Source organism: Plodia interpunctella, chromosome 12, assembly GCF_027563975.2.
Source record: "Plodia interpunctella isolate USDA-ARS_2022_Savannah chromosome 12, ilPloInte3.2, whole genome shotgun sequence".
In the NCBI taxonomy this organism is placed as follows: domain Eukaryota; kingdom Metazoa; phylum Arthropoda; class Insecta; order Lepidoptera; family Pyralidae; genus Plodia; species Plodia interpunctella.
Genome location: NC_071305.1, coordinates 4,480,993 through 4,505,211, shown reverse-complemented (window position 1 = coordinate 4,505,211; position 24,219 = coordinate 4,480,993). Strand labels below are relative to the sequence as shown.

General features: G+C 35.2%; 3 protein-coding genes across 3 annotated transcripts; 1 reads left to right on the top strand and 2 right to left on the bottom strand.

Moving 5' to 3' along the window:
• Nucleotides 1-9,999: 9,999 nt before the first annotated feature.
• Nucleotides 10,000-12,597, top strand: LOC128674009 (juvenile hormone esterase-like). Its single transcript, XM_053752232.2, has 3 exons — nt 10,000-10,365; nt 10,609-11,915; nt 12,355-12,597. Exons 1-3 carry the CDS (start codon nt 10,246-10,248, stop codon nt 12,521-12,523), a joined length of 1,596 nt encoding a protein of 531 aa, XP_053608207.1. The 5' UTR covers nt 10,000-10,245; the 3' UTR covers nt 12,524-12,597.
• Nucleotides 12,598-12,755: 158 nt separating this feature from the next.
• LOC128674013 (UDP-glucosyltransferase 2-like) lies at nt 12,756-18,136 on the bottom strand. The gene is made up of 4 exons (XM_053752236.1): nt 17,211-18,136; nt 15,691-15,913; nt 13,487-13,703; nt 12,756-13,159 (listed from the first exon to the last, which is right to left on the bottom strand). The coding sequence occupies exons 1-4, from the start codon at nt 18,030-18,032 to the stop codon at nt 12,898-12,900; spliced, it is 1,524 nt and encodes a 507-aa protein (XP_053608211.1). The 5' UTR covers nt 18,033-18,136; the 3' UTR covers nt 12,756-12,897.
• A 314-nt stretch (nt 18,137-18,450) lies between these two features.
• LOC128674011 (UDP-glucosyltransferase 2-like) lies at nt 18,451-22,774 on the bottom strand. The gene is made up of 4 exons (XM_053752234.2): nt 21,732-22,774; nt 20,199-20,418; nt 19,496-19,712; nt 18,451-19,041 (listed from the first exon to the last, which is right to left on the bottom strand). The coding sequence occupies exons 1-4, from the start codon at nt 22,551-22,553 to the stop codon at nt 18,726-18,728; spliced, it is 1,575 nt and encodes a 524-aa protein (XP_053608209.1). The 5' UTR covers nt 22,554-22,774; the 3' UTR covers nt 18,451-18,725.
• Nucleotides 22,775-24,219: the final 1,445 nt, after the last annotated feature.

Genomic DNA, 24,219 nt, shown 5'->3' with positions numbered 1-24,219 from the left:
TACTAGCTATGCCCCAGGCCTTGGCCGGGGCTGGTGAAGAGGTAACAAACAAGCAACTATTTACTTTCGCATTTATAATATTAGTTGGGATTGGGATAATGCATATGTACATTTGTAAAACAAAGTCCGCTGATGATAAAGTCAAAAACTACAGCACGAATTTTCTTGTGGTTTTCACCAATAGATAGTGTGATTCCTAAGAAATGTTTAGGTGTATAATTGTGCATATTTTCTCCGAGCTAAGCAGGGACGGGCCACTAGTTCAATTTAAAAAGAATCGCCAAATAAGCATGAATTGATGGTTTTGCACAGCATTTGAAATATAGCATGAATTGTTTATTATTATATAAGCATAATAAATCTAAAATCATGCTTATTTGGTTAATTTCACAGACAAGTTTTGAATAATGATGACATGTATAATTTTAAGAATCCTTGATATAATATAACTAGCAGCCCGTCTCGGCTTCGCTCGGGTCTTTATAGATAATCAGATATAATTACTAATTGCCTTCAAGATGCACTAACGCTAGTAATAGGGCCCAATGTTCATTTCATTCCATCCTTACATATAATTAAAAGTCCCTTATCCCGTCTGTCTGTACCTATGTGCGTGACATCCAATAACACGTATTTTTGCTAATTTTTTAAATTGTCAGTCAGCCACTCAGTAACGGAAGAGTTTTATACTGATATATTGATACATATTGCGCCCACAATGCGCTCCGCCACCCTCTTCTGTTATCCTCTCTCACTACCCAAAGGCTGGCTGGAAAAGATTGCTTAGCAATAGGTCCACAGTCAAGTCAAGAAGTAAAACATAAGTCAAGTGAACATAAGCTGCGCATTAATTAATACTTAAAAATAGTAAATCGCGGTTTTCAGTGCTACTTTTGTGTTTAATAAGTGAATCAGTGATAAATACGGAAGGGATAGTGTTATCTCCGAGTACAGAACAAAAGTTATAGAGAATTACATTCATAAGTGGACAATGAACAGTGCTTATAAAAACTTGGACTAGAAATACATAAAGTTTAAAAACTTATATATACCAAATAAAATAACACAAGAAATAGTAAACTAAGTGAAAACAATCGCAACTTAATCGAATTTGGTGACCAAAAAGTGGAAATTAGTATTTTGTGACGGTTAACAAACTTTGAATTATGTAAACAATAATCTGAACATTAACAACTTTCGATCTTCCTTACAAATCATAAGAACCATTTTTACCTAGAACTAAATTAAACGCCATCTGTTGCTGAGTAGTGGAAGTTTTTAGAAGCTTATACTTTGTGACCTGCTGATGCAACATAGCGACATCTGTTGAAGAAATAATTTACTAATATTTTAATAGTAAAACTCCATAGTAACTAGCGACATCTAGTAAGGAGTAGCAGCATCAATAACACCATAACAAGCTAAGATCTATGTACCAATTAATCTATAAAATAGTAACAGTTATCACCACTAGAGGGCATTAGGATTCAAAAATAGATTTAACACGATGAACAAAAACAAGAAAATGGCACCACTATCGCTGATATGTTTCAAATGTAAAAAAAGTATTAATGGAAAAGATTATCTTAATTGTAAACGCTGTAAAAATGATTATCACCTAGACTGCCAAAGTGTGTCTTTTCAATTATTTCGTATAATGACTAAGAAAGATGAGTGGAACTGTCGGAAATGTATCAATGAAAAAAGACAGCCCGTTAGTTCATCGACGCCGAAAGAAAACTCAGTCCCAGATCGTAAGACGCATACTTCTGGTTCCGAAAAACAGTCAACACCAAATTTGTCTTTTACAAATATAACACAAAAAAGCGATAAAGAGAATAATACAATGATTACATCTATAAATGATAAAGAATATAGTACGCCCCTAGATCAAAACGAGTTTGTCACACAACGGAAGAAAAAAGAACTCATAAAAGAATTAAATGATACTCATATTACAGAAAGAAATTCAGATTCGTCACTTTCATTATCACAATCAAACTTAAGTCTTCCTGATATGACTACTCTTCAAAATTCTGAAATAGAAAAGATGAAAGAAGAAATCAATAATTTAAAATTAGCATTACAATCAACAGAAAAGGAAATGGAGAACACAATATTGGAGAAAATAGAATTGGAAAAAAAGGTAGCAGCTCAAGAACGGAAAATCCAGCAATTGTTAGTAATATGTAGTAATCCAAGATGCGATCAATCTGTGACACTAAATAACTCACGCCGGAAGAAACGAAAGAATTTCACAGACTTGGACAAAACAACACATGAATATAATTTGAGCCCTAGAAATACGGACTCGGCAAAAAACTGCAATGACAATATCAAAGAGATAAATACGCAACAAAAATGTTCCAGCCCAAGCAATTCGTTACAAATAAACACAGTAAAAGCTTGCTCTCCATCAAAGAAAAAAATTTATGTTGTGGCCGATCAACAGGGCCGCGGGCTTCAACAATCCCTATGTAGTCTAATTGGTGCTGACTTCGACATATTTTGCTTCTGGAAGGATGGAGCGGATTTCATCAATGTAATCGATACCTGTAAAGAAGACATATCTAACCTAACTATGAAAGATTATCTAGTGGTTATTGCCGGTATGAATAATAGAAATCCCTTTACTTTAAGAAAATATTTGCTTAAATATATGGACAACATTGTGAACACAAATATTGTTGTATGTGGTTTACCGGCCAATGCGTACTTGAACTCTAGTTTAAATTATGATTTAAAACTAATCTGTAGAGACTTTCCCCACTGCAGATTTGTTAACATGTATTATAGAAAATGTAAATTTGGCTCAAAATATTTTACTTCTAATTTGTGTTTTGCGATCTCCAGGGAAATATGCCATCTTTCACATAGGGCCATCAAATCCCGCTCTGACCCCTTGAACCACACCCACTCGGACCCCCCGAACTACATAGTTGGAACTGATTTAATTCAAAAACAAAACTCTCCTGCACCTCAGTCTCTATCTAAACTCACAAATAGAATCCATCAACAGGCTCATGCGCAACCCCAAACTACGCAGACCGGACAGCCTTTTTTATAGAAAGTAAAACTGATAAGTTACGGCTACTACATCAAAATATATGTGGCCTCCTTAACAAAAAGGAATTCCTAGATATTGCCCTATGTGATTTATCTAAAAATTATAAAACGTCTATAGACATAGTCTGCTTAACAGAAACATTTATACCGCGCGGTCACGAGTCTAACATACAGGTTAATGGATATAATCTTAGTTCGAGTTTTTGTAGAGTTTACAGGAAGGGTAGGAAGAAGCGAGGTGGCGTGTGCATACTAAACGACCCTTCACTAGAGGTAAAAGAACTACCATATATTAAAGAATTAGCATCTGAGCACACTTTTGAGTGTTGTGGTATTGAAATTGTTTCGCACAAAATTATTCTGGTTTGCTTATACAGAACCCCAGACGCCGATGTGAATATCTTTTTTCAAAAACTTGAAGTTCTATTAAATAAATTAAGAAGTAGGACTAGTAGAAGTGTTATTTTGGCAGGGGATTGGAATATTAACACTCTAGGAAGCAATAAAAGATCAATTAAATTAGCTAAAAAGTTGCAAAACATAATCCAAAGCCATAACTTAAATTTACACATACATACGGCAACTCGAAAGGAATCCTGTATTGACCATTTTGCCAGCAATATTTTGGGAACTACTGGTACAACACTTCCCCTACAACTCTCGGATCATGACACCGCACAATTGTTATCTGTTCCAATTAATAAACGAGAAAAATCTATTACCCACTGGTTTGAGATAAGAAGAGATTTTAGTAATGATAATTTAACTAAATTCAAATATTTCGTAAGTCATTATCCATGGTCACAGGTCTTTGATACAGATAACGTTCGAAACACTTTTACAAATTTCCACAAAGAACTTCAGTTACTATATAATTTGTGCTTCCCAAAATACAAAGTTAAATGTAAAATAAATAGAACGAAGAAACTCAAATGGCTAACGAAAGGTCTCAAAAAGTCATGTTCTAGGAAAAGAATATTACGTATGACATTCTACAAAAATAACACCAAACAAAATAAAATTACATATAGGAATTACAGTAGTTTATTAAAAAAATGTATATACATGTCGAAAAAAAATAATAATACTAGGTTCATTAAGACGGCAAAAAATAAATGTTTAGCAGCATGGAACATTATAAATAAAAAAACAAGTGATCGCAATAAACAGGTCATAAAACAGCTAAAGATAAAAGATAAAAAAATAGATAAGCCGGAGCATATTTCAGAGGAATTTAATAAGCATTTTATTAACCTAACTCACGACAAATATGACGCAAAAATAAAAGCAGACCTACGATTATTAAAAAAGAATAACTCTACCATATATTTGACACCAACTGACGACAAAGAAATATATAAAATAATTAAATCTTTAAATAACACGGCCTCTGTGGGCTATGATGAAATCTGTACCAAAATTATAAAGGCCTGTGCCTATGAGCTTTCCCCACTAATAGCACATTTAATAAACCTCTCCCTAGAAAGTGGCATATTCCCACCTAGTTTTAAGCATTCTATTGTAAAGCCCTTGTACAAAAAAGGTGACGAGGATGATGTGAATAATTACCGACCTATAACGTTAATACCCATTTTATCAAAAATCTGGGAAAAGGTTATACATATAAGGTTAATATCGTTTTTTGATAGATTCCAAATTATAAGACCTGAACAACATGGTTTCCAGAGGGGAAGGTCTACGACATCGGCTTGTTTTTCATTTGTTAAAGAAGTTGATCAAAATATGGATAGAAGAGTCCCAGTAACCTCTGTTTTATTTGACATGACCCGAGCTTTTGATTTCGTTTGCCATAAAACTCTGTTGGCTAAACTAGAAATATATGGTATCCGCGGTAGGGCTTATGATCTCATTGCTGATTACTTAGAGGCAAGAACCCAATGTGTTGAAATAAAAAACTTCAATGAGGAATTAGAGTTTGCCTCATTCCGATCTTCAACTACAGCAAATAGAGTCGGTGTGCCGCAAGGCAGTGTGCTGGGGCCTCTTCTGTTCATTCTCTACATAAATGAATTGCCAGAAATCACATCATACCCTTGTACACTGTTTGCTGACGACTTATCTATTGTTATAAACAAAAAACCAGGTTGTAATTATGAAAAAGAAATTAATGACACTATATATAAGACAGTAAACTGGTTGGAGTCCAATAATTTATATGTTAACTTGGCAAAAACTACCTATTTGCAATATATTAATAAAAATGGTAGACCTCAAGACCTGTCCATAACGTATAATGGAGAACAAATTGCAGAGTGTGTTTCGACAAAGTTTCTAGGAATCACAGTTGATAAACATTTGTCGTGGAAAGAACACGTTGAAAACGTGTGTCAAAAAATAAACCGGTTTGTTTATGCTCTATATCGGTTAAGGAACACTTGTGGCCAAGAAACAGCACTCCTTGCCTACCATGGCTATGTTTGCTCCATTTTACGGTATGGACTCGTCGTTTGGGGAAATTCAGTGGATTTAAATGATGTCTTTCTTATACAGAAAAAATGTGTGAGAGCTTTATGTGGCGCTAGACCATTGGATAGCTGTAGACAATTATTTCAGAAATTAAAAATTTTGACATTAGTTTGTATGTACATATTGGACATTTGTATTTTTGTAAAGATGAATTTAGAATTATTTACAAAGTTGCCGTACCCTTCTGGATTAAGATACCCAAATCGTTTAGTTGTACCACCTCACACTACCACGTCTTTTAGAAAAAATAGCTATAATATGGCGGTAAAGATATACAACCATTTGCCAGAGAGTTTAAAGTCACTGCCATTTACGAAGTTTAAAAAACAACTTCATACTTTTCTGGTCACCCATTGTTTTTACACCATTGACGAGTTTATTAGTTTTAAATTTTGACATAAGGTAGCGCCCTCTAATTTATTTATTTTATTATGTTGACTTCATTTTTTAATCCTTGACATATTTTTATTTTATTTTTTATTTAATTTTTAATATACCTAACCTAACATTTGATTATTAATTAACTAGAACTTTTTATGTATTTTTAAATAAATAACTTTAAACATTTGCATGCCAATTGTTGGCGCAACACGCTTGTCCGATTTAAAGACATATTTGTCCTATACATGTATATATACCGTGTTTGTGTGCAAATAAATATTTCATTCATTTCATTCATTCATTCATTCATTCATTCATTCATTCATTCATTCACAGTTGGTCCATATGTATGCACAATTGTATTATTTTGTACTAATATTGTTTTTATGGGCAATAAATAAATATATATATATATATATATATATATATATATATATATATATATATATATATATATATATATATATATATATATATATATATATATATATATATATATATATATATATATATATATATATATATTGTATTGTATTGTAAATTTGGTTTTAATAAAGAAAGAAAATAGACAGAGAAAGTTCTGGCAACTGATAACAATTTTTGTATGAATACAACTAAAATAAATAAAATTACCTAATGCACATAAGTATCAAGTAAAAAACTTACGATTTCGTTGCGGTCTATGACCGCGCTCTGCGTTACACCGCGAGCCGCCGTCGCCGCGTGCTGTGTTGAACAATATAAAAGTACTACCTACTTAAAATAATTCGACGTGCATATTTTTTAATTTAATAATATTTCAGAATCTATTAATCCAAATTATATAATCTTTATAAATGTTATATAAAATGATTGATCTCGCTGAATACTAATTTATTTCAAAACAAAAATGCCTATAGCATATCACGGATAATGTAGCTTTCTAATGGTGAAATAATTTTTGAAATCGGTTTGGTAGCTTCGGAGATTACCCGCCCCAAACATACAAATGCACAAATGCTTACCTCTTTATAATATTAGTCTGGATTTGTGAGAGAGACACCATAGCGTGATTTAGAGATTTAGAAGTCTTCGTAGCGCCATCTATTATCTTTATGTTCAAAACTAAAATATAACAAAATTAAATTGAAAATTGATACCTTAATTAAATCAGATTTTCATCGATAAAAAAATTTGTTTATATTCTGTTTACACCTTTCTACAAAATTTTAAAGTAAATCGGCTCTGGGGATTTTTATTTTCCTACAGGACCCTCCTCATTTTCCGGGATAAAATGTCTATAAGATGTTAACCCGGGATTCCGAGGATTTTTGATTCATAAGTTTTCAATTATCCTACGGGAACCTGACCATTTACCGGGATGAAATGTATTTAATTTTCTTACAGGATCCTCCTCATTTTCGGAATGAAATGTCTATAAGATGTTAAACCGGGATTCTGAGGCATTTTGATTCATAATTAGTTTTTCAATTATCCTACGGGAACCTGACCATTTACCGGGATGAAATGTATCTAAGATATAGCCCCCGGTATATAAGGTACCTACATACCAAATTTCAAGCAAATCGGTCCAGTAGATTTCGAGTGATTCGCGTTCAGACAGACAGACAGACAGACAGAAAAAAATTTCCAAAACTATATTTTCGTCATCTATATCAGTAACTAAGTATATTCCATAATAATAATAATAACCGCAGGGCAGCTTGTGGCGAGCTGTTGGGGAGTAGCGATCCCACGGACCTGAGTGCTCCCAGGGGAGGCCCCTGTTCCTCACCTCCGCCTTCCTTCCCTAAAGTCGGAGTGGAAACCGAGAGATAACAGGACCCCTACCTCTGGCTTGCCTTCATCGGCCGGCCAGAGTGGAGTCGCGAGAGCTATATGCTCGAAGGGTGGAAGTGTAAAATGTCATAACGCTGGGGGTGTCTGACTGGATCACCACGATTTCGCGCCCCGCAGACTCACCTCTCTACACCCTTAGCTGCCCACGTCAATGTTGCCCCTTTGTCGCCAATCACGGCGACTGATTTGAGGGGCCCATCCAGTGAGCGGCGAGTCACCACTTGCCACTGAATAGTCAGTTATCATGATTATGGCAGGTGACCGAACTCTTTGCAATAGCCCATTCTCAGTCCATTAAAATTTCATTATATAGACCAGTATTTCTATCCATTATTCTGCAATAGTTCACACTCCCGCCGAGACGTGCTCATGGGCATATCATTTCATTGGTATATCCGGGAGCGGGTCTTGGCGGAAGACCTACACAACATCAACATTCTCCAAAGGGCCTCTACGTGTTGGATCCATATCCCCACGCAAGCCTCTCAAAGGACCGGACTATGTGCCGTGAATCCCAAAAGGAGATACATTTAATAATAATAATAATATATATCTTTATTCATCTCACACGATTGTTACTAGAGGTATTATCCTTAAAACTAAAGAACAGTTTCCTTAATGCTAGAAATTGTGAGAGAATGGTGTCCGAGATAAATTTCAAAGAAATTGTAATACAGATCACCAAGAATCACACAAAGTTCGAGTAGAAAACTAAAATATGCTAGTTTGGATATTGATTGACTTGTTGATGTGCCAGTGACATATGAGATATGACACGTGACATATGAGAATCAAAGGTACTTAAACAAAGACAAAATATTTTAACTTACTTTGTTATAAACTCGGTTATATAAGAACGAGGAGTTGTGTGTGTGTGTTTGCGCGGAGTGAGTGTATTTCGTGGGTGTAGTGGTAAAAAATAATAATAATGTTGAGTATATTGTAGTAAATATATTTTTACATATATGAAATAAATGAATAAAATAAATTAATGTATAACTATGTGTTCAAACTTTAGATCTTTGCAATACGGAAAAACGAAAACGTTGAGTTAAAATTTGGAATTAAATTGGAGATCAGTCAGATACTATTTTAATGGAGTAAGAAGCTTTTCAGTGTCATCATAATTAAGGGTTTTCAAATAGTTGGAGACAGTACCCTTACAACTGTATTTTGGCAATGGGTAGATGGTTAGAGTTTTATTAAGATGATTATATAGAAATGGGCCAAGAAATGGAAAGAAGTTATGCATACGAATGGTACGGAAAGCCTGGGTTTGACACACAATGTCTGCTCTACGGCAGTTCAAAAGGTCTCGATTAAACACTAGTTGGGAGTGTTGCAGAAGAATAATTTGGAGAATGAAAGTTTGTCTAACGGTCAAAACATCCCACTTCCTGTAAAGTTCTACACTAGGGTACAGGTAGGGTAGACCGAGTCCAACCTTAAGAAGCAACCGTTGTGCTCTCTCTAATTCAAGGATATGACATTTAGCGGCACTACCCAATGATTAATGATGATAATACAATACTCTAGGATATAGGTCTATAATTATCAACACAGTCTCTATCCCCAGCCTTATGAATTGGTTTTATTAGTGCCACCTTGAATGCCTCAGGGAAAATCCCAGTTGAGAGTGCCAGATTACAGATATGGGTTATTGGGCTTGCAAAAACATCAATATACCTTTTGAGTATGTATCCAGAAATTTGGTCAATACCAACAGCGCATGTGTCTTTTAGGTTTCTTATTATTTGGTTGACTTCATCCACGTCAGTAGGGAATAAAACGCATGAGTGAATAGGAGGATTCCATGAAGAATATAATAAAAATATCCAATGTACAAATTTGAACTTTCTTCTATTTTATTATATGTTTTGATTAAAGTTTTAAAGTTTAAAATTATTAAAGTTCGTCCGGTATTTCCTAAGATAGGCGTGTATAAATAAAACACGTATAAAGATAAAATGGATAACGCATAAATTGTACGAAGTTTCGACGTACATTAACGCATATCAGTGTCAAAACCTATGGAAAAACAACGGAGCAAGCACGACTGAGCAATGGCTCTTAAATCGAAACCAAACCAGCTAAGCTATATTTTCAAACAGCACCATTTAGATATTTATAATGAGAATTCTAGTATAATAGAACAGCATGTTTTATTTTCAGACAGCGCCATCTAAATTTCAACGATGAAACTATTCTTGGACCCGGGCATGTCTGGACATATTTTATTGAATAAATCAAGTGTTCCAGGTTTCAAAATCAATTAGTTTCTCGTTTTTATTTATTATAAACATAAACAAAAATACAAATCTTTTCTCTTTATAATATTAGTATGGATACGATAGTTTTTTTGACTACGGTACTGATAAAGACTACGTTATCTGAATAATAGTAAATATAAATAATGTATTGTTTATAAGAAATTTAGTAGTGCGTGTGCATCCAGAGAGGACGCTTTTCAAAATGGGGCCAGTTGTAGAGATAGAACAGGGTAAACTAGAGGGAATAAAATGTAGTGATAATACCTTTATATTCAGGAGTATACCCTACGCTAAGCCACCGATTGGTCCGCTGAGGTTTTCCGTAAGTACCACAAATGTTTTTTTTTTAATAAACACTTATTTTTACTGAGAGAGTTGATATTGTTTATAAGGTAGGGATTGCGTAAAGCAACGATGTATAATATTATTTGACTAGTACCTAATGAAATATACTGGTGGAAAGTAGTAAAGTTTCAAAAAGTCCATTCTGAAAAATATGTACATATTTTAGATTCAGATCATGTTTTAACGTTTGTTAGATTTTTGTTCTATGCTTTAATTTCAGGATCCCTTACCACCAGAATCCTGGGAAGGAACACGAGATGCAACAAAACCATGCAATGTTTGTTTTCAGAAAGTCATGCTTAGTCCTGACAACAGCTTAATCGGAGACGAGGATTGTTTATATCTGAACGTATATACACCCGAACTCCTCACAAAGTGCTCATCTCTTCGTCCTGTCTTATTCTATATCCATGGAGGAGGGTTTGCAGGAGGCAATGGAACTGATTATGAACAGGTTAATGTACATGGACATTTTGTAGAAAGAGGCATAGTCGTTGTGACTTTTAATTATAGAGTAGGAGTACTCGGGTTTTTGAGCTTGGATATAAAAGGAGCTCCGGGAAATATGGGGTTAAAAGATCAAACTCTTGCACTTCAATGGGTTAATAAGAATATCAGTAAGTTTGGTGGAAATCCCAACGATGTGACTCTTTATGGAGTAAGCGCAGGGGCAGCGTCTGTTGAATATCAGATGGTGTCACCTATGTCCAGGGGGCTTTTTCAGAAAGCAATTGCTCAGTCCGGTTCATCGATGTCTCCCTGGTCTCACGCAAGTGTCGTTAAAGAAATGAGTCGCAAAATAACATTTATTAAAGGCAAAAATTTCACAAATGACCTTGATATTCTACATTACCTGAAAGAAATGTCAATTGAAGATTTGTACAAGACTGCAGATGAAGTTGTGAAGGGCGAAAAGACACCTGGTGGCGTTTTCTTTGGGTTCTGCCCATGCATAGAGAAACCAAATGGCTGGCAAGCATTTTTGGAGGAATCTGAGTACGAAATGCTTAAACGAGGTGATTTTGCAAAAGTGCCTTACATGACCACCTTTAATTCTCGCGAAGGTCTCGTCACCGTTAATTTCGGTTCAAATTTACAGAAATTAGTCACAGAAAAAAATTTCGGTGAATTTTTGAAAGTATACTTTCCAATGGACGATGCGACAGCTGCCGAATACGACGCTAAATTTAAAAAACTTTATTTATCACTGAACATTTTTCCTGAACCGGATGCTTTTGCTATAGATTTTTTTTCGGATTTAGACTTTCTTGCTGGAATTTATCTTGCAGCTAAACTGATGTCTAAATACAACCCATCAGTATATTTACTTGAATTTGCTTATGATGGTAATTTGGGCTATGTGAAGAAAATGTTTAAGCTACAAAACTACAAAGGATCCTGTCACGGTGATGACTGGGGACATATAGTGAAGAGCTTCAATATATTTGAGAAAACCGAACCATCCGAAGCTGATAAAGTAATTAGTGAGCGGCTATTGACAATTTATACAAACTTTATTAAACATGGGTAAGTTTTCCTGTTAAAGCTGTAGAAAAAGAGTTGAAGCGGTTTTAGTGTAACGGTTATAAGATCTATGTTTCGAAAGGTCGCAGGTTCGAATCCTACTGGTGCCACATGAGTTTCAATACTAATCTGAGTGAGAGTAGTAGTTTTCATCGTCCACCACTTGATTTCGGTGTAGAAAAATATCTTGAGGAAACCTGCCTAAAACCTGGTAGATTATCAACTTGTGTCAAAATGGAGAAGGCAATGGAAAACCACTCCATTAGGTAATAGTGCCAAAAAGGTCGCGTGTTTCACTCCACGTAACGATCACGGTCCTCAGACATGAGGAAGGAATACGGCTATGAAGAAATAAAAAAGGCTTATTCTCTAAACAGATGAAATATATTAAAACTACACTTCAAGTATATTATATTTAAATATAAAATGGAATTAATTTCAGGAAACCTACTATTGAAATAAACGACGTGATCACTACACACTGGGAGCCCGTTGAGTATTCCAACGTGAAGTACCTCGTGATGACTGAGGCTCTGAAGATGGAGCGCGACCCTCTGCTTGAACGAATGGCTCTCTTCGAAAAACTATACGAAAAATATTTCGCGAAATAATGAAAGCCGACGTTAAATTATGTTGTTAAATATTTGGAAATTCTGATAAAAATTAAATGTGTAACGTTTGTTTACCTAAATGTTTTATTCATATTTTTACTGAATAATTATGGAATTTAAATTTTATTTCTGGAAATTAAATGTATTAATTATATAAAAAAAATATTTGTTCTTATTTCTATCGTCATTTTTAGTTCCCTCTCAATATAAAAATCAATAGAAAGGACACAACTTTAAAACGTATTTGAAATATATATTTTCTATAAATACCTATAAATACAAAAAGTGAATTCTTCATTAAATATCGAGTAAAATGAAGTCATCCATTTCCTTATAATATTTGAATTCGATTTCGAAAGAGATTAAGCATTTGTTTAATCTCTTTTAGATTTATTTTTCACTTTATTTTTACACAATATTGTTTTAACAACAATTTTTACAATGAATAATGTACTAAACACCATAAATAAGATATCTAGACATAAAAATTTATAATATGGCACATCGGCAGATCTGGAGCGAAGAGACAAGTTTCGGTTGCGAGCCGCAAATTCCGTCCAGTATATAGCGGAGTCCATAGCGGAGAGGGGACGGTCGTGAAACACTCGAGATACTTTCTTAACGTTCTCTCGGAATCTGAAATTAACATGTAAATTTTGTATTTAATTTGTATCGACGACATTGCTACGTTCGTTAAGCAACGCCTTGAACGAAGATGGAATACAATTTCATATTGCTAAAAGAGTCCAAAAATAATAATGACGACTCTTCGTTAAGAGAACTAGTATTATAAGAGAAGAGCAATCAAGTCGCTTGTCGGTTGAAAATAACAAGATTTTCTTGGAAAGAAACGTGATTGACCAGTTGATTAGTTGCTGAAATAATTATGTATTATCTGTGTAAACTGACGGCGGACAATATCATGAAATGTTGAATAAAGGACTTTGTAGAAATTATACTTACTTTGGGTCCAACACCGTGTTAAACTTCTCGACCAACAGCTCTTTAGTGACATCTCTCAGTTGGATCTGCACTCCTAGACCGCTTTCTTCAATGGCTGCGGCATTTGCGGGCTGGTCTCCAAAGATAGGCATCCCGACCACTGGCACACCGTAGTGGATGGCCTCGGTGGTGCTCATCATACCGCAGTGGGAGTAGAAAGCCACTACTTTCGGGTGAGCTGTGGGTGAGGTGAGTAAGGTCAAAGTCAACAAAATAAGCTTTTTCACGTCAATTTTACACTATTATAAAATAACTTATAACAACAGTACTTGTCCCCATCATGGCAGAATGGCTTTATTATATTTTTGGTTCTATGCTGGTCTGTGCTATCTGTGTAAATTAAACATTTATATGTATAATAATATTATATTGTTTAAGAAAATATTTCTACTTTAAAAAAAGTAAAAGTCATGAAATGGAATAGATAGGCTACTTATCACAATTTATCAATTCCACCAATAAGACCGCTTTACAGCTAACGTGGCCGCAACTATTTAAATTTGGCTGTTTCTGCTCCATTAGAACCATACAAACACCAGATATACGAGTAGGTAATGACTGTAGTGTACTTATCTATATAATTGGCGTAAACACATGCTACGACTGAAACCCAGCTTCATTGTCAGAGTTGTTCTATATATAAATAAATAATAAAATAAATATATATATTGGGACAAATCACACAGATTGAGCTAGTCCCAAAGTAAGTTCGAGACTTGTGTTATGGGATACTAACTCAACGATACTATATTTTATAATAAATACATATATAAATAAACATCCAAGACCCGGGCCAATCAGAAAAAGATCATTTTCCATCATGACCCGACCGGGGATCGAACCCGGGACCTCTCGGTTCAGTGGCAAGAACCTTACCACTGCGCCACCGAGGTCGTCAATATAATAATAATAAGCCCGCAGGGCAGCTTGTGGCGAGCTGTTGGGGAGTAGCGACCCCACGGACTTGAGTGCTCCCAGGGGAGGGCCCTGTTCCTCACCTCCGCCTTCCTTCCTCAAGGTCGGAGTGGAAACCGAGAGGTAACAGGACCCCTACCTCTGGCTTGCCTCCACCGGCCGGCCAGAGTGGAGTCGCGAGAGCTATATGCTCGAAGGGTGGAAGTGTAAAATGTCATAACGCCGGGGGCGTTTGACTGGATCACCACGATTTCGCGCCCCGAAAACTCACCTCTCTACACCCTTAGTCGCCCACGTCCCCCTTTGTCGCCAATCATGGTGACTGATTTGAGGGGCCCATCCAGTGAGCGGCGAGCCTGTCGCTTAATAATCAGTAAGCATGATTATGGCAGAGGTGTCCGAACCTTTTACAATAGCCCGTCTTCTTTCCATCCAAATTTATTTCTATAGACCAATACTTCTATTCACAATTCTGCAATAGTTCACATTCCCGCCGAGACCTGCTCACGGGCATATCATTTCATTGGTATATCCGGGAGCGGGTCTTGGCGGAAAACCTACACAACATCAAAATTCTCCAAAGGGCCTCTACGTGTTGGATCCATATCCCCACGCAAGCCTCTCAAAGGACCGGACTATGTGCCGTGAATGCCAAAAGGAGATACAAATAATAATAATAAATGAACTTTATTGCCCATAAACACATTAGGTACACAAAGAATAGAGTTTAGGTACATATGGAGCAAAGGCGGACTTATTGCTCAGCAATCTCTTCCAGCCAACCTTTGGGTAGAGAAAAGGAACAAATTAGCAGGGGGTGGGCACAGCAACCGGCAAATACAATAAACATAATGATAAATATACCTACATATACTTACATAAATAGATACATAAACAAATAAATACAATATAACTAAACATACATAAACATAAACACTTATACAAACAGAAATATGAAGATTTGGACAAATGAACAATACAATAATACTTAATGATGAAATAAATAATTAATCAACAGGAAAGATAATACTTCTTGAGACGTTTTTTGAAGGTGTCTAAAGTTTGAGCGGTGCGCACATCGAGGAGCAGGGCATTCCAAAGTCGAATAGCCTGTACTGTAAACGACTTCGAGTATATATAATGTGTAATTCGAGTTATGGTATTAGAAAAGGTGAAACTTATTACAATCTTGTGAAAATACCGTTATGCAGAAATCATGTCGTGTCTCGAGTAGTCGAGTACTTACTTACCTAGTATATCATTTTGGGGGAGCCATTTAGACGAAAAAATATTCTTCGGTTTTCCTGGCAAGAATTCCTCTTCCCATTTCCAGATAACTCGCTGCGGCAGCTCCGATACCGCGTCAATGATCGTCTGGACCAGAGCCCTGGGCGTCAAAGAGGCTTTAAGCATGGATCCGAAGCTTACATAGATTACTCCATGTGGCGAATCTTCTATGAATTTCTTTAGATCCTGAGGTAAATAAAGTTTATCACATGAATAAGAAAACAGGAAGGCAGTATCGATGAACAAGTGATTAAACGAAATGGAAGGAACTTCATGTTGTGACGTACCTACTCGTAAGTGGGAATAAAAACAGAAGATGGTATGAGAAATCGGTAATTAGCATGAGCTGTTAGAATCAGTTCCAAAGTCATTTAAGGTCATAAACACAAAGTTATCTCTATTCTCTATCCACTTCTATTATAACAAACATTACATAACAAGTTTAAGAACAAGCTCAATAAAAAAATAACTATCTATTCTTGAAGTGGAATCAGTACCCCTTGATTTGAATGAATGACTACCACTTTTTGAATTATGTAAAGCCAAACGTTTACTTTTAGATATGATACTCGTATAATGTAATGATACATATGTGAAGTAGGTACATTTTAATCTTTCGATTAAAATCTATTGTACAATTAATTGATAAGTCTTGAATTGATAATAAGCCGTTATTTAATTTCTGGCTCTTTGGAATTAAACATTTTTTAACCTATTATAAATAAGTAGTCATACTATGAAAATCTTGATTTAATTTTGTTAGGTAATAATTTATATTACTTTAATATATTCACTGTCTTTGACACTGTACTTCAGAAGGAAACTACCAATATTCTTATTTCAACTGTTATATGAAAATTACAGCATGCCATTTTAGAAAAGTCCACTTATATTATGTACTCTTACACGGAACGGCGTGGAGTTACTAAGTGGATATAATTAGACAAAAAATCCCACGTGTGTGATGTTTAGTGGACAATCTTATATTAAATTTACACATTATGGAATATCACAGTTGCCAATATTAAAAGTTAATAAATTACTTAGGTATATACTAGTATTTATTTTATGTTTCAGATTTGGTTGTTATCTTGGCTGTTTATAAACTCTGACATCAGCGTACATGGGTCAATTGAACTTAGAGACAATCCAAATGATAAGAAATAAATAATAAAAATCTAAATAACCAACAAAAAAACCAAGTCTACCAAATCTAAATAACAACAAAATAACACCTAAATAAGACACCTACAGATTGTTTTTTTCTTTTTGTTGTAATTTAATGTTAAAAAAAATGTATGAAGAATGTTGTGTACATAAATACACATAATATTATATGTTTATTAGTACAAGGTTTGATTGACAGAGAATGTCTTATGGCATCCTATTGCTAACTTTTGAAGTTGTAAAATCAAATTAAAATAAATAAATAAATACAAGTAAGTGACACAGAGGACTGTAGATTATGAAATGAAATACTTACTTGTTGTAATGGTTTCGGTTCAGCAACGTGGTATCCTCCAACTTCAATTAAATTTGAAGGCAACAAGTTAGACCCAGTGAGACCTAAATTTTGATAAACCAGAGTGAGTTTCACTTCACGAGCCAACTCCTCCAACGGCGGAACGGGCCCTAGATAGTCTTCTATTGTTTGTTGATCAATTCTTTGAGTAAAATATGTGTATAGTAAATTATAATATATGTAAAATACAGATCTTTCTATTCTTTGATAGAAATTTGGCTTAGTTCCTCCTTCTAGGAATAAGAATTGCACAAACGATGGATTGTAATTTATACCCAATCGTCGGTAATGCCATGGAAGAATCATATGTGTTGTGATTCCGACGACAGGGGCATCGAGTTTATAAGCCAAACCAAGACCACAGTCTGTATTAAAAACTTCTACAAGCACGACATCAAATTTAGCCCTAGTTTTCACCAGGTTCTGAACGTTTTCGTCCGATAACATCAATTTACAATTTGCTGTGCCAGTCTCAACCAGGAACAAGCTAACATCTATAATAGCTTTATATGACCGATGTATAGTGAACACATTCTGCAATATTTTAGATTTACCGGCCAAACTTATATCGTGATAATGTGTTTTATTAAAATTGTCGGGAAAGTGGGATATCACAGTCACATTGTGTCCTCTTCGCACTAATTCTTGAAGATACGGCTGGAATCCTATAAAGTGGCTTTTTCCCTCGAATGGTAACACTGCTAATATGTTGAGAGTATTCACTGTTTTAGACGTTACACTAAAAGTGATAAATATAAGAACAAATTTAACGAGCGCGCGCATTTTGTGCCCGCACTCCGCAGCGTGGCGGTTCAGTTGAATACTAACTGAGGAATATACATTCACGCTCTGACTATGGTCTTAACAAGCATGACATTACATTACATGACATACAACATTGATATGTGCAGAAGTGGTATATCATTGTGTTAGATAAGGACGAAATTAATTGTAACAGACTTTATTTCAACAATGATACTTGATAGTTAAAGCATTAGACAAACTGGTTCTCTTATGTAATTATTTATGCAGTAAATATTTGTTAGAATAGAACGTATGGCATGGATACATTAACCTAACAAAAACATAACCTAAAAAACCACGCCGTTTCTGCCTAGTCTTGGCAAAAGGCGCAAACATAAGAGTCTTCTACGAAACATAAGTGAATTTAGAATTACAATAAATAAATAAAAAGCAAAGATAATAAATAAGTATTCTATATTTCTCTTTACAAAACTAAATAATAGGTATAATCAATAAATAAATACCTAGAAGTTAGGTAGGTATATCTCAACATTTAAGTACCTAATAAATAACAGTCACATTACTTCTTAAGTTCCGCCCTCCCAGAGTCGAGTAGAGATTCTATATCAAAATTACGAGGCCGAAATCCTCAGTACATTTATCTCACTTTGTCCCCTTATTGTAGTCCCCTCGGCCAAAGAGTATCAGGTTTGACTATTTTAGTTTGGCATTTCATTCAAATTTGACTCTTTTATTTCTTTTTTCTTCAGTAAATGTTTGAATTTCAGTTTCAGAGTGACAGCAGCAACAACAGCATACAGATAATATTTTGTATGCGACAAACCCTAGGATATAAATGACTAGCACTACAAAAGCTAGAACATCAAGCTGCAACTGCTGGTACAGCGGAAGATTCACAGATGTCGCTTGTAGATTCGGCGCGCCCTGATATCTTGCTATATACTCAGTCCAGTAGATGGCGCTTTCTATCGGAGAGATCGGGCGGTCGTGCCACAACCTGGAGACGAGTTTTGCTCTTTGCTGCCACCTGAAAAATTGAATATATAAAATTTAGTGACTCTATCCATAAGGGCGGAGGTACTGAGAAGTACTTTGTTGATGCTTTAACATTGACGTGCCAGCTTCTTCCATGTGTATACAGTGCCACGCATGTGACACGACCCGGTAGCCGAAATGCAAGTGTGCACGCTACTGGCATATATATTTCCACACTTGCGAATATATCTGTTATGTCCTTACATGAGCTCAGTGGTGCCTAATTGTATTAAACTGATTAGTTAGAAATACCGGCAGAAAAAGTAAAAATGTCGGAAGTTTTTTATTGATCACTGGACACGGGGACTGGGCTCGATATGTATTTTAAAACTGATAAACAAAAGATTCTTAAGTTTCGATTTTCACACACTGTACATTCAGAATCTTGTCAAATAATGACTGATTTATGCTGATTTCGATAATAAAATTAAATATTTATTAGGTACCTTGGATCCAGCACTTCGTTGATGGCATCTAACAGATACTCTTTTTTGAAATCCTGGTAAGAGACAATGGTTGCCATGCCAGCGTTTTCCAGAGCTGCGGCGTTCCCGTACTGGTCTCCAAAGAGAGGGATAGCTACCACAGGGATGGCTGCATCTATGGCTTCGATTGTACTTAATATCCCGGCGTGTGAGATGAAAGCTTTAACATTGTCGTGCCCTGAAATTTAAGATTTCAAATTGAGTTGTTGGTAACTTTTTATTCTAAAACCTTTATCCTTAGGACGTCTGGAACTTGTTTAGTCATTTGTTAATGGAAACATTATTGTCATATTTGATGGTGGTACTACGCCGATATGGTGCTTTCCGAATATAATACTTCTACGTAATGTGATCTTATCTTTTACTCACCCTCTCAAAAATATTTTTAACCGAAGTATCATCAAACAGAATATCATAATATTTTTTCTTTGATATTTGAATTGGCATTACTTATGAATGGGTTAGAAATGAATTGGGTTTACTGACAAACAAATATAATTATTGTTGATAGCTATATATACCTATTATCAATTAATGTCAATTTCACGGTTCGGAAAACAACACTATTAAGCCAAGAGTATAAATCGGCACGGCACGCCAAAAGCGGCACGTCTAACTGATCCCAAGTCTCACCTTTGAATTCAATCATATATGGATTACTCACGCAGTATATCATATTGCGGGAACCATCTCATAGTCATGACGTTCCTCGGCAACTCCACGTTCCCCCTGTCCCATTTCCATAAGATCCTTAGCGGCAATTTTCTGAACGTAGCCAGCAGTTCATTCAATTTCTCTGGCGGGAGCGTCGAGTCTTTCACCGTTGAGCCTAAGTTGACGTAAATCACACCGTGTTCCGCCTCGTTTATGAATCTCTCGATTTCCTGGAAAATAAGAGAAAATCTCATTAATTCTCAATTGAATTCATTCAAGGGCTTAGAAACGCCAACGGGAATTATTTATCGTCACTTAGGTGCATTTAAGCTGGTTTATCAATTTAATCAAATGTAAACAGACCGAGGTATAAAATTAGATATTAATAATCATCGTATTTTAACATCGGAGTGGAATCTCAAATCACCATCATATGTAATCCATTTTAACGTTCCCACTGGGCACCCGCATATGGATTAGGTATGCAAGGTAGGCTATATATTATAGATATGAGTAGTAGATACCTATAATCTCATATAATCAAATCAAATTAATCATATAATCTGCTGTACTTTTACGTGTGATATAAAACTAAAACCAGCTTTCTTTAGTATTGTCAAAGTGTTTATTTACGATGAATAGGTATTTAACCATATTTAACTCAAAAAGTGACATTTCTTTTTTGAAATGACTTTTCTAAATCTACATAATTCATGAAGAATTATACACGATAAAGATTTGCATACATACGTATTTTATAATTTAAGTATGTATTGTATTGTATTGGCAGTACATTTATGGTATAGCGCGGAGCGCTGTTGACTTAAAATATCTCCTATCCGAATAGATTGACGCCTATTAGCCAAGTTGAATGTCACGAAGCCTTATAAGTTACTTACTCATTTATTAACTTATGTAACGTCTTTAATTTTTTATAAAATATTAAGTATCAGATAATATAAATAAAATTAAAATCCAATTTAACTATAAACAATTTTATCTATTATCATATACTTGGGAAGGCCTAGTTCGCTCATTATTTTATTTATTATTTTAACAATTTTCTATTCTATTTTTGTACAATTACCTAAAACCAGTTCGGTGATTGAATAGGGTTAATATTTTTGTCGGTTGTGGATGTATTATTTCTTTTGTACACTACAACATTAAAACAATAATGACTTCATCACTTATGTCATCGATCGATGGGAGACTATGACGGATTTCCGTTGATATATGTGTTTACAGAAATCCGTAAATAGTTATTCATATGATTATATGCCAATGAACGGATTGTTGATTATGTTAAAGTATAAATAAGTATTATATTATAATCAGGGCAAGTAACAGTAACGTTCGGTTCAATGCCCAGAGAATGCATAAACAGTTCGTGTATCCATCTTTGTAAATTGTTCATAAGAATAATAATTTATATTAATAACCAATATATATTGACATCTCAATGTTGTTGCATCCTTGGAGAAGTTAATGTCTATTGCTTTGTATTCAGAAACAAATGGAATAAAATACTTTGTTCACCTACCGTAGGAATTATTTTTGGTGGTCTGACATGAATTCCACCAATATCAATAACGTTATCGGGCCTCGCCACACCGCCAAATACTGACTGATGTGTGTTTACAAACACTAGACTGGCATTCGATGCTATGCTCTCCAATGTTGGTAAATCATCTCCGAGGAACTTGTACAAGTACACGTGATCCGTCACTTGGGAGCCAACATAGTACACCCAATTAGATATGTGATACAATATATAACTCTTCAGTCGCTCGAAAAACCAGGGCTCTTTTCCATAGGGCAGGCCGGCTTGTGTTACATACGCGGAGTTGAAACTGATACCCAGCCTATTATACTGCCATGGCTGGATCGGTTGAGGGTTGAATGCGATATATGGGGCACTCAAATTCGCGGCCAATGCCATGCCACAGTCACTGTTATACGATTCCACCAGTATTACGTCGAATCTAGGTCGCGTTCTTATCATATGCAGGACGTGATGGTTGTTCATAAGCGTTTTGCAGTCATCGTTGCCATTTTTCGTCTCAACAAGAGTTTCAAACGGCAGCCGCGATATCTCGTTTACGACTACCGATTCGAAAGATAATCCTTTGTACACCGTTTTGTCACTTAACAACACTTCTTTGTAAGACGCTGGGACGTCCGGCACTTGGAAATGGCTGATGAGAGTCACTTCGTGGTTTCTATTGGCTAATTCTCGGAATAGTCCTCTGTATGTGAGGTAATTGTTACGGTCGAGGGACGGGAATATACCGAGTATTTTGTAACAGTTCGCGGCGACGATGATCGCGATAAATGTGAGGGCGGAAAGCATGTAGTTTGCCATAACTGATGCAAACGCGTTCGTTTCGTTGCACAGTTAGGTGGTTACTAGGGCGTAAATGGAAGCCGGCTTGCGTGGTTGTCTAATAATAGGTAGATATGAGGTAATCGTGACGCCGTGGTTATTTCGTAAGAACTAGAAATATTAGGCGGTTCCGCGTCGTCATCGCGACCTCGACCGGGCAGGCGTGCTTCTTCGTCGAATCAACTATTTTTACTGAGCCCAAACATGCTCTCCAATTAACATATTGATTGCAGTCAGTTTGTGTTTACTTTGGTCGATTGTGTTGAAAGTATCACAATGTTGTTTGTAAATTTGTTTTATCTTCATTCTTATCACAGATTAAAATTATGATAACATTTTTTTTGTATATAAATTAGAATTACTTCACGTATGGATGAAATATAAAACAGGTCATGGTACCTACCTATTTATATAACTATAACTATCTATTATGATAGTTCTAGTTAACAGTAAAGTAAATAAAATCTTATCGTATCTTGTTATCACGATTAGGTGATTAAAACTTTACACAGACATAGGAATTTTAGATAGGTAAAATTTATGTTTTTTTTTTATATTTGTACCCATAAATAGGCACATGTTGAACGTGACATGCAAATTTGTTTATTCGTGCTAATTTATGAGTAGGTATTCACTACACTACTTCACTGTTTATAGACGGTTTATAGTGATCGTGGTTCAATGCCAATCAATATTTAAACTTTAAAATATATAATGATGGAGATGTTATGAGAAAGTTAACAAATGTCCATTCACATTCATATCAAAAATCAATAATCAAACGTAATTGATAACAGAACAGACAACTAATGGCCTACTATAGTCCTAAAGTAATGAAACATTATAATATGTAATGGCTATATCTTCTTATTCATTCACCTTTCTCCCTGTATCTGTAATGAGGATCAACATTTGCACCACATATTTGACGACCTCGGTGGCGCAGTGGTAAAATGCTGAACCGAGACGTCCTGGGTTCGGCCACGGTCGGGTCATGATGGAAAATTAACATTTTCAGATTGGCCCGGGTTTTGGATGTTTATCTATATATGTATTTGTTATAAAATATAGTCTCGTTGAGTTAGTATCCCATAACACCAGTCTCGAATTTACTTTGGGGCTAGTAGCTCAATCTAATCGCAATGTTTTTTTCTATAAGTCAACAGATTCATTCTATTTATGCATGCGTTAAGTACTCAAAACCAGGGTTGACGTTGATTTCCCCACAGTTGATGTTTATTTTTAATAAAAAAAAATGTCAAGATTACAGTACAACAAGTAATAAGATATATTTAATGATCAATAAAAAGAAAAAAAAAATACTAGGAATCCAAACTATAAAGTGTTATCAAGTTACAGTTGCTAACTTACTTAATTTTTATAATTAACAACAGATAGGTCTTAATTACCGCAAATAATTATCGCTATAAATATTTAACTGCATATTTTTCAAGCGATAAGCAAAAAGCTACACAAATTTAAAATAACGACAATACAAAAGTGCTAAGTCCTCGCTGATTAACAAGCGATTTCGCAAAAATCTCTCTGAAAAAGATCTCAAACGGACCGGCCTCTCTATTATATTCGAATTTGTAAGAGGCATTAGCACAGTTCCCTTTCCGACAATATAAAAATGTAATTACAA

What these genes read in the sequence shown, in the direction of transcription:
- LOC128674011 (XM_053752234.2), bottom strand. Translation starts at nt 22,553, where the DNA reads ATGGCAAACTACATGCTTTCCGCCCTCACATTTATCGCGATCATCGTC. An exon ending in CACCAAAAATAATTCCTACG is followed by an intron (nt 20,419 to 21,731) that starts GTAGGTGAACAA and finishes CTTATTTTCCAG; the next exon opens with GAAATCGAGAGATTCATAAA. An exon ending in CCCGCAATATGATATACTGC is followed by an intron (nt 19,713 to 20,198) that starts GTGAGTAATCCA and finishes CTTAAATTTCAG; the next exon opens with GGCACGACAATGTTAAAGCT.
- LOC128674013 (XM_053752236.1), bottom strand. Translation starts at nt 18,032, where the DNA reads ATGCGCGCGCTCGTTAAATTTGTTCTTATATTTATCACTTTTAGTGTA. An exon ending in AACCGAAACCATTACAACAA is followed by an intron (nt 15,914 to 17,210) that starts GTAAGTATTTCA and finishes TATTTACCTCAG; the next exon opens with GATCTAAAGAAATTCATAGA. An exon ending in AACACGGTGTTGGACCCAAA is followed by an intron (nt 13,160 to 13,486) that starts GTAAGTATAATT and finishes TGTTAATTTCAG; the next exon opens with ATTCCGAGAGAACGTTAAGA.
- LOC128674009 (XM_053752232.2), top strand. Translation starts at nt 10,246, where the DNA reads ATGGGGCCAGTTGTAGAGATAGAACAGGGTAAACTAGAGGGAATAAAA. An exon ending in TTGGTCCGCTGAGGTTTTCC is followed by an intron (nt 10,366 to 10,608) that starts GTAAGTACCACA and finishes CTTTAATTTCAG; the next exon opens with GATCCCTTACCACCAGAATC. An exon ending in ACAAACTTTATTAAACATGG is followed by an intron (nt 11,916 to 12,354) that starts GTAAGTTTTCCT and finishes AATTAATTTCAG; the next exon opens with GAAACCTACTATTGAAATAA.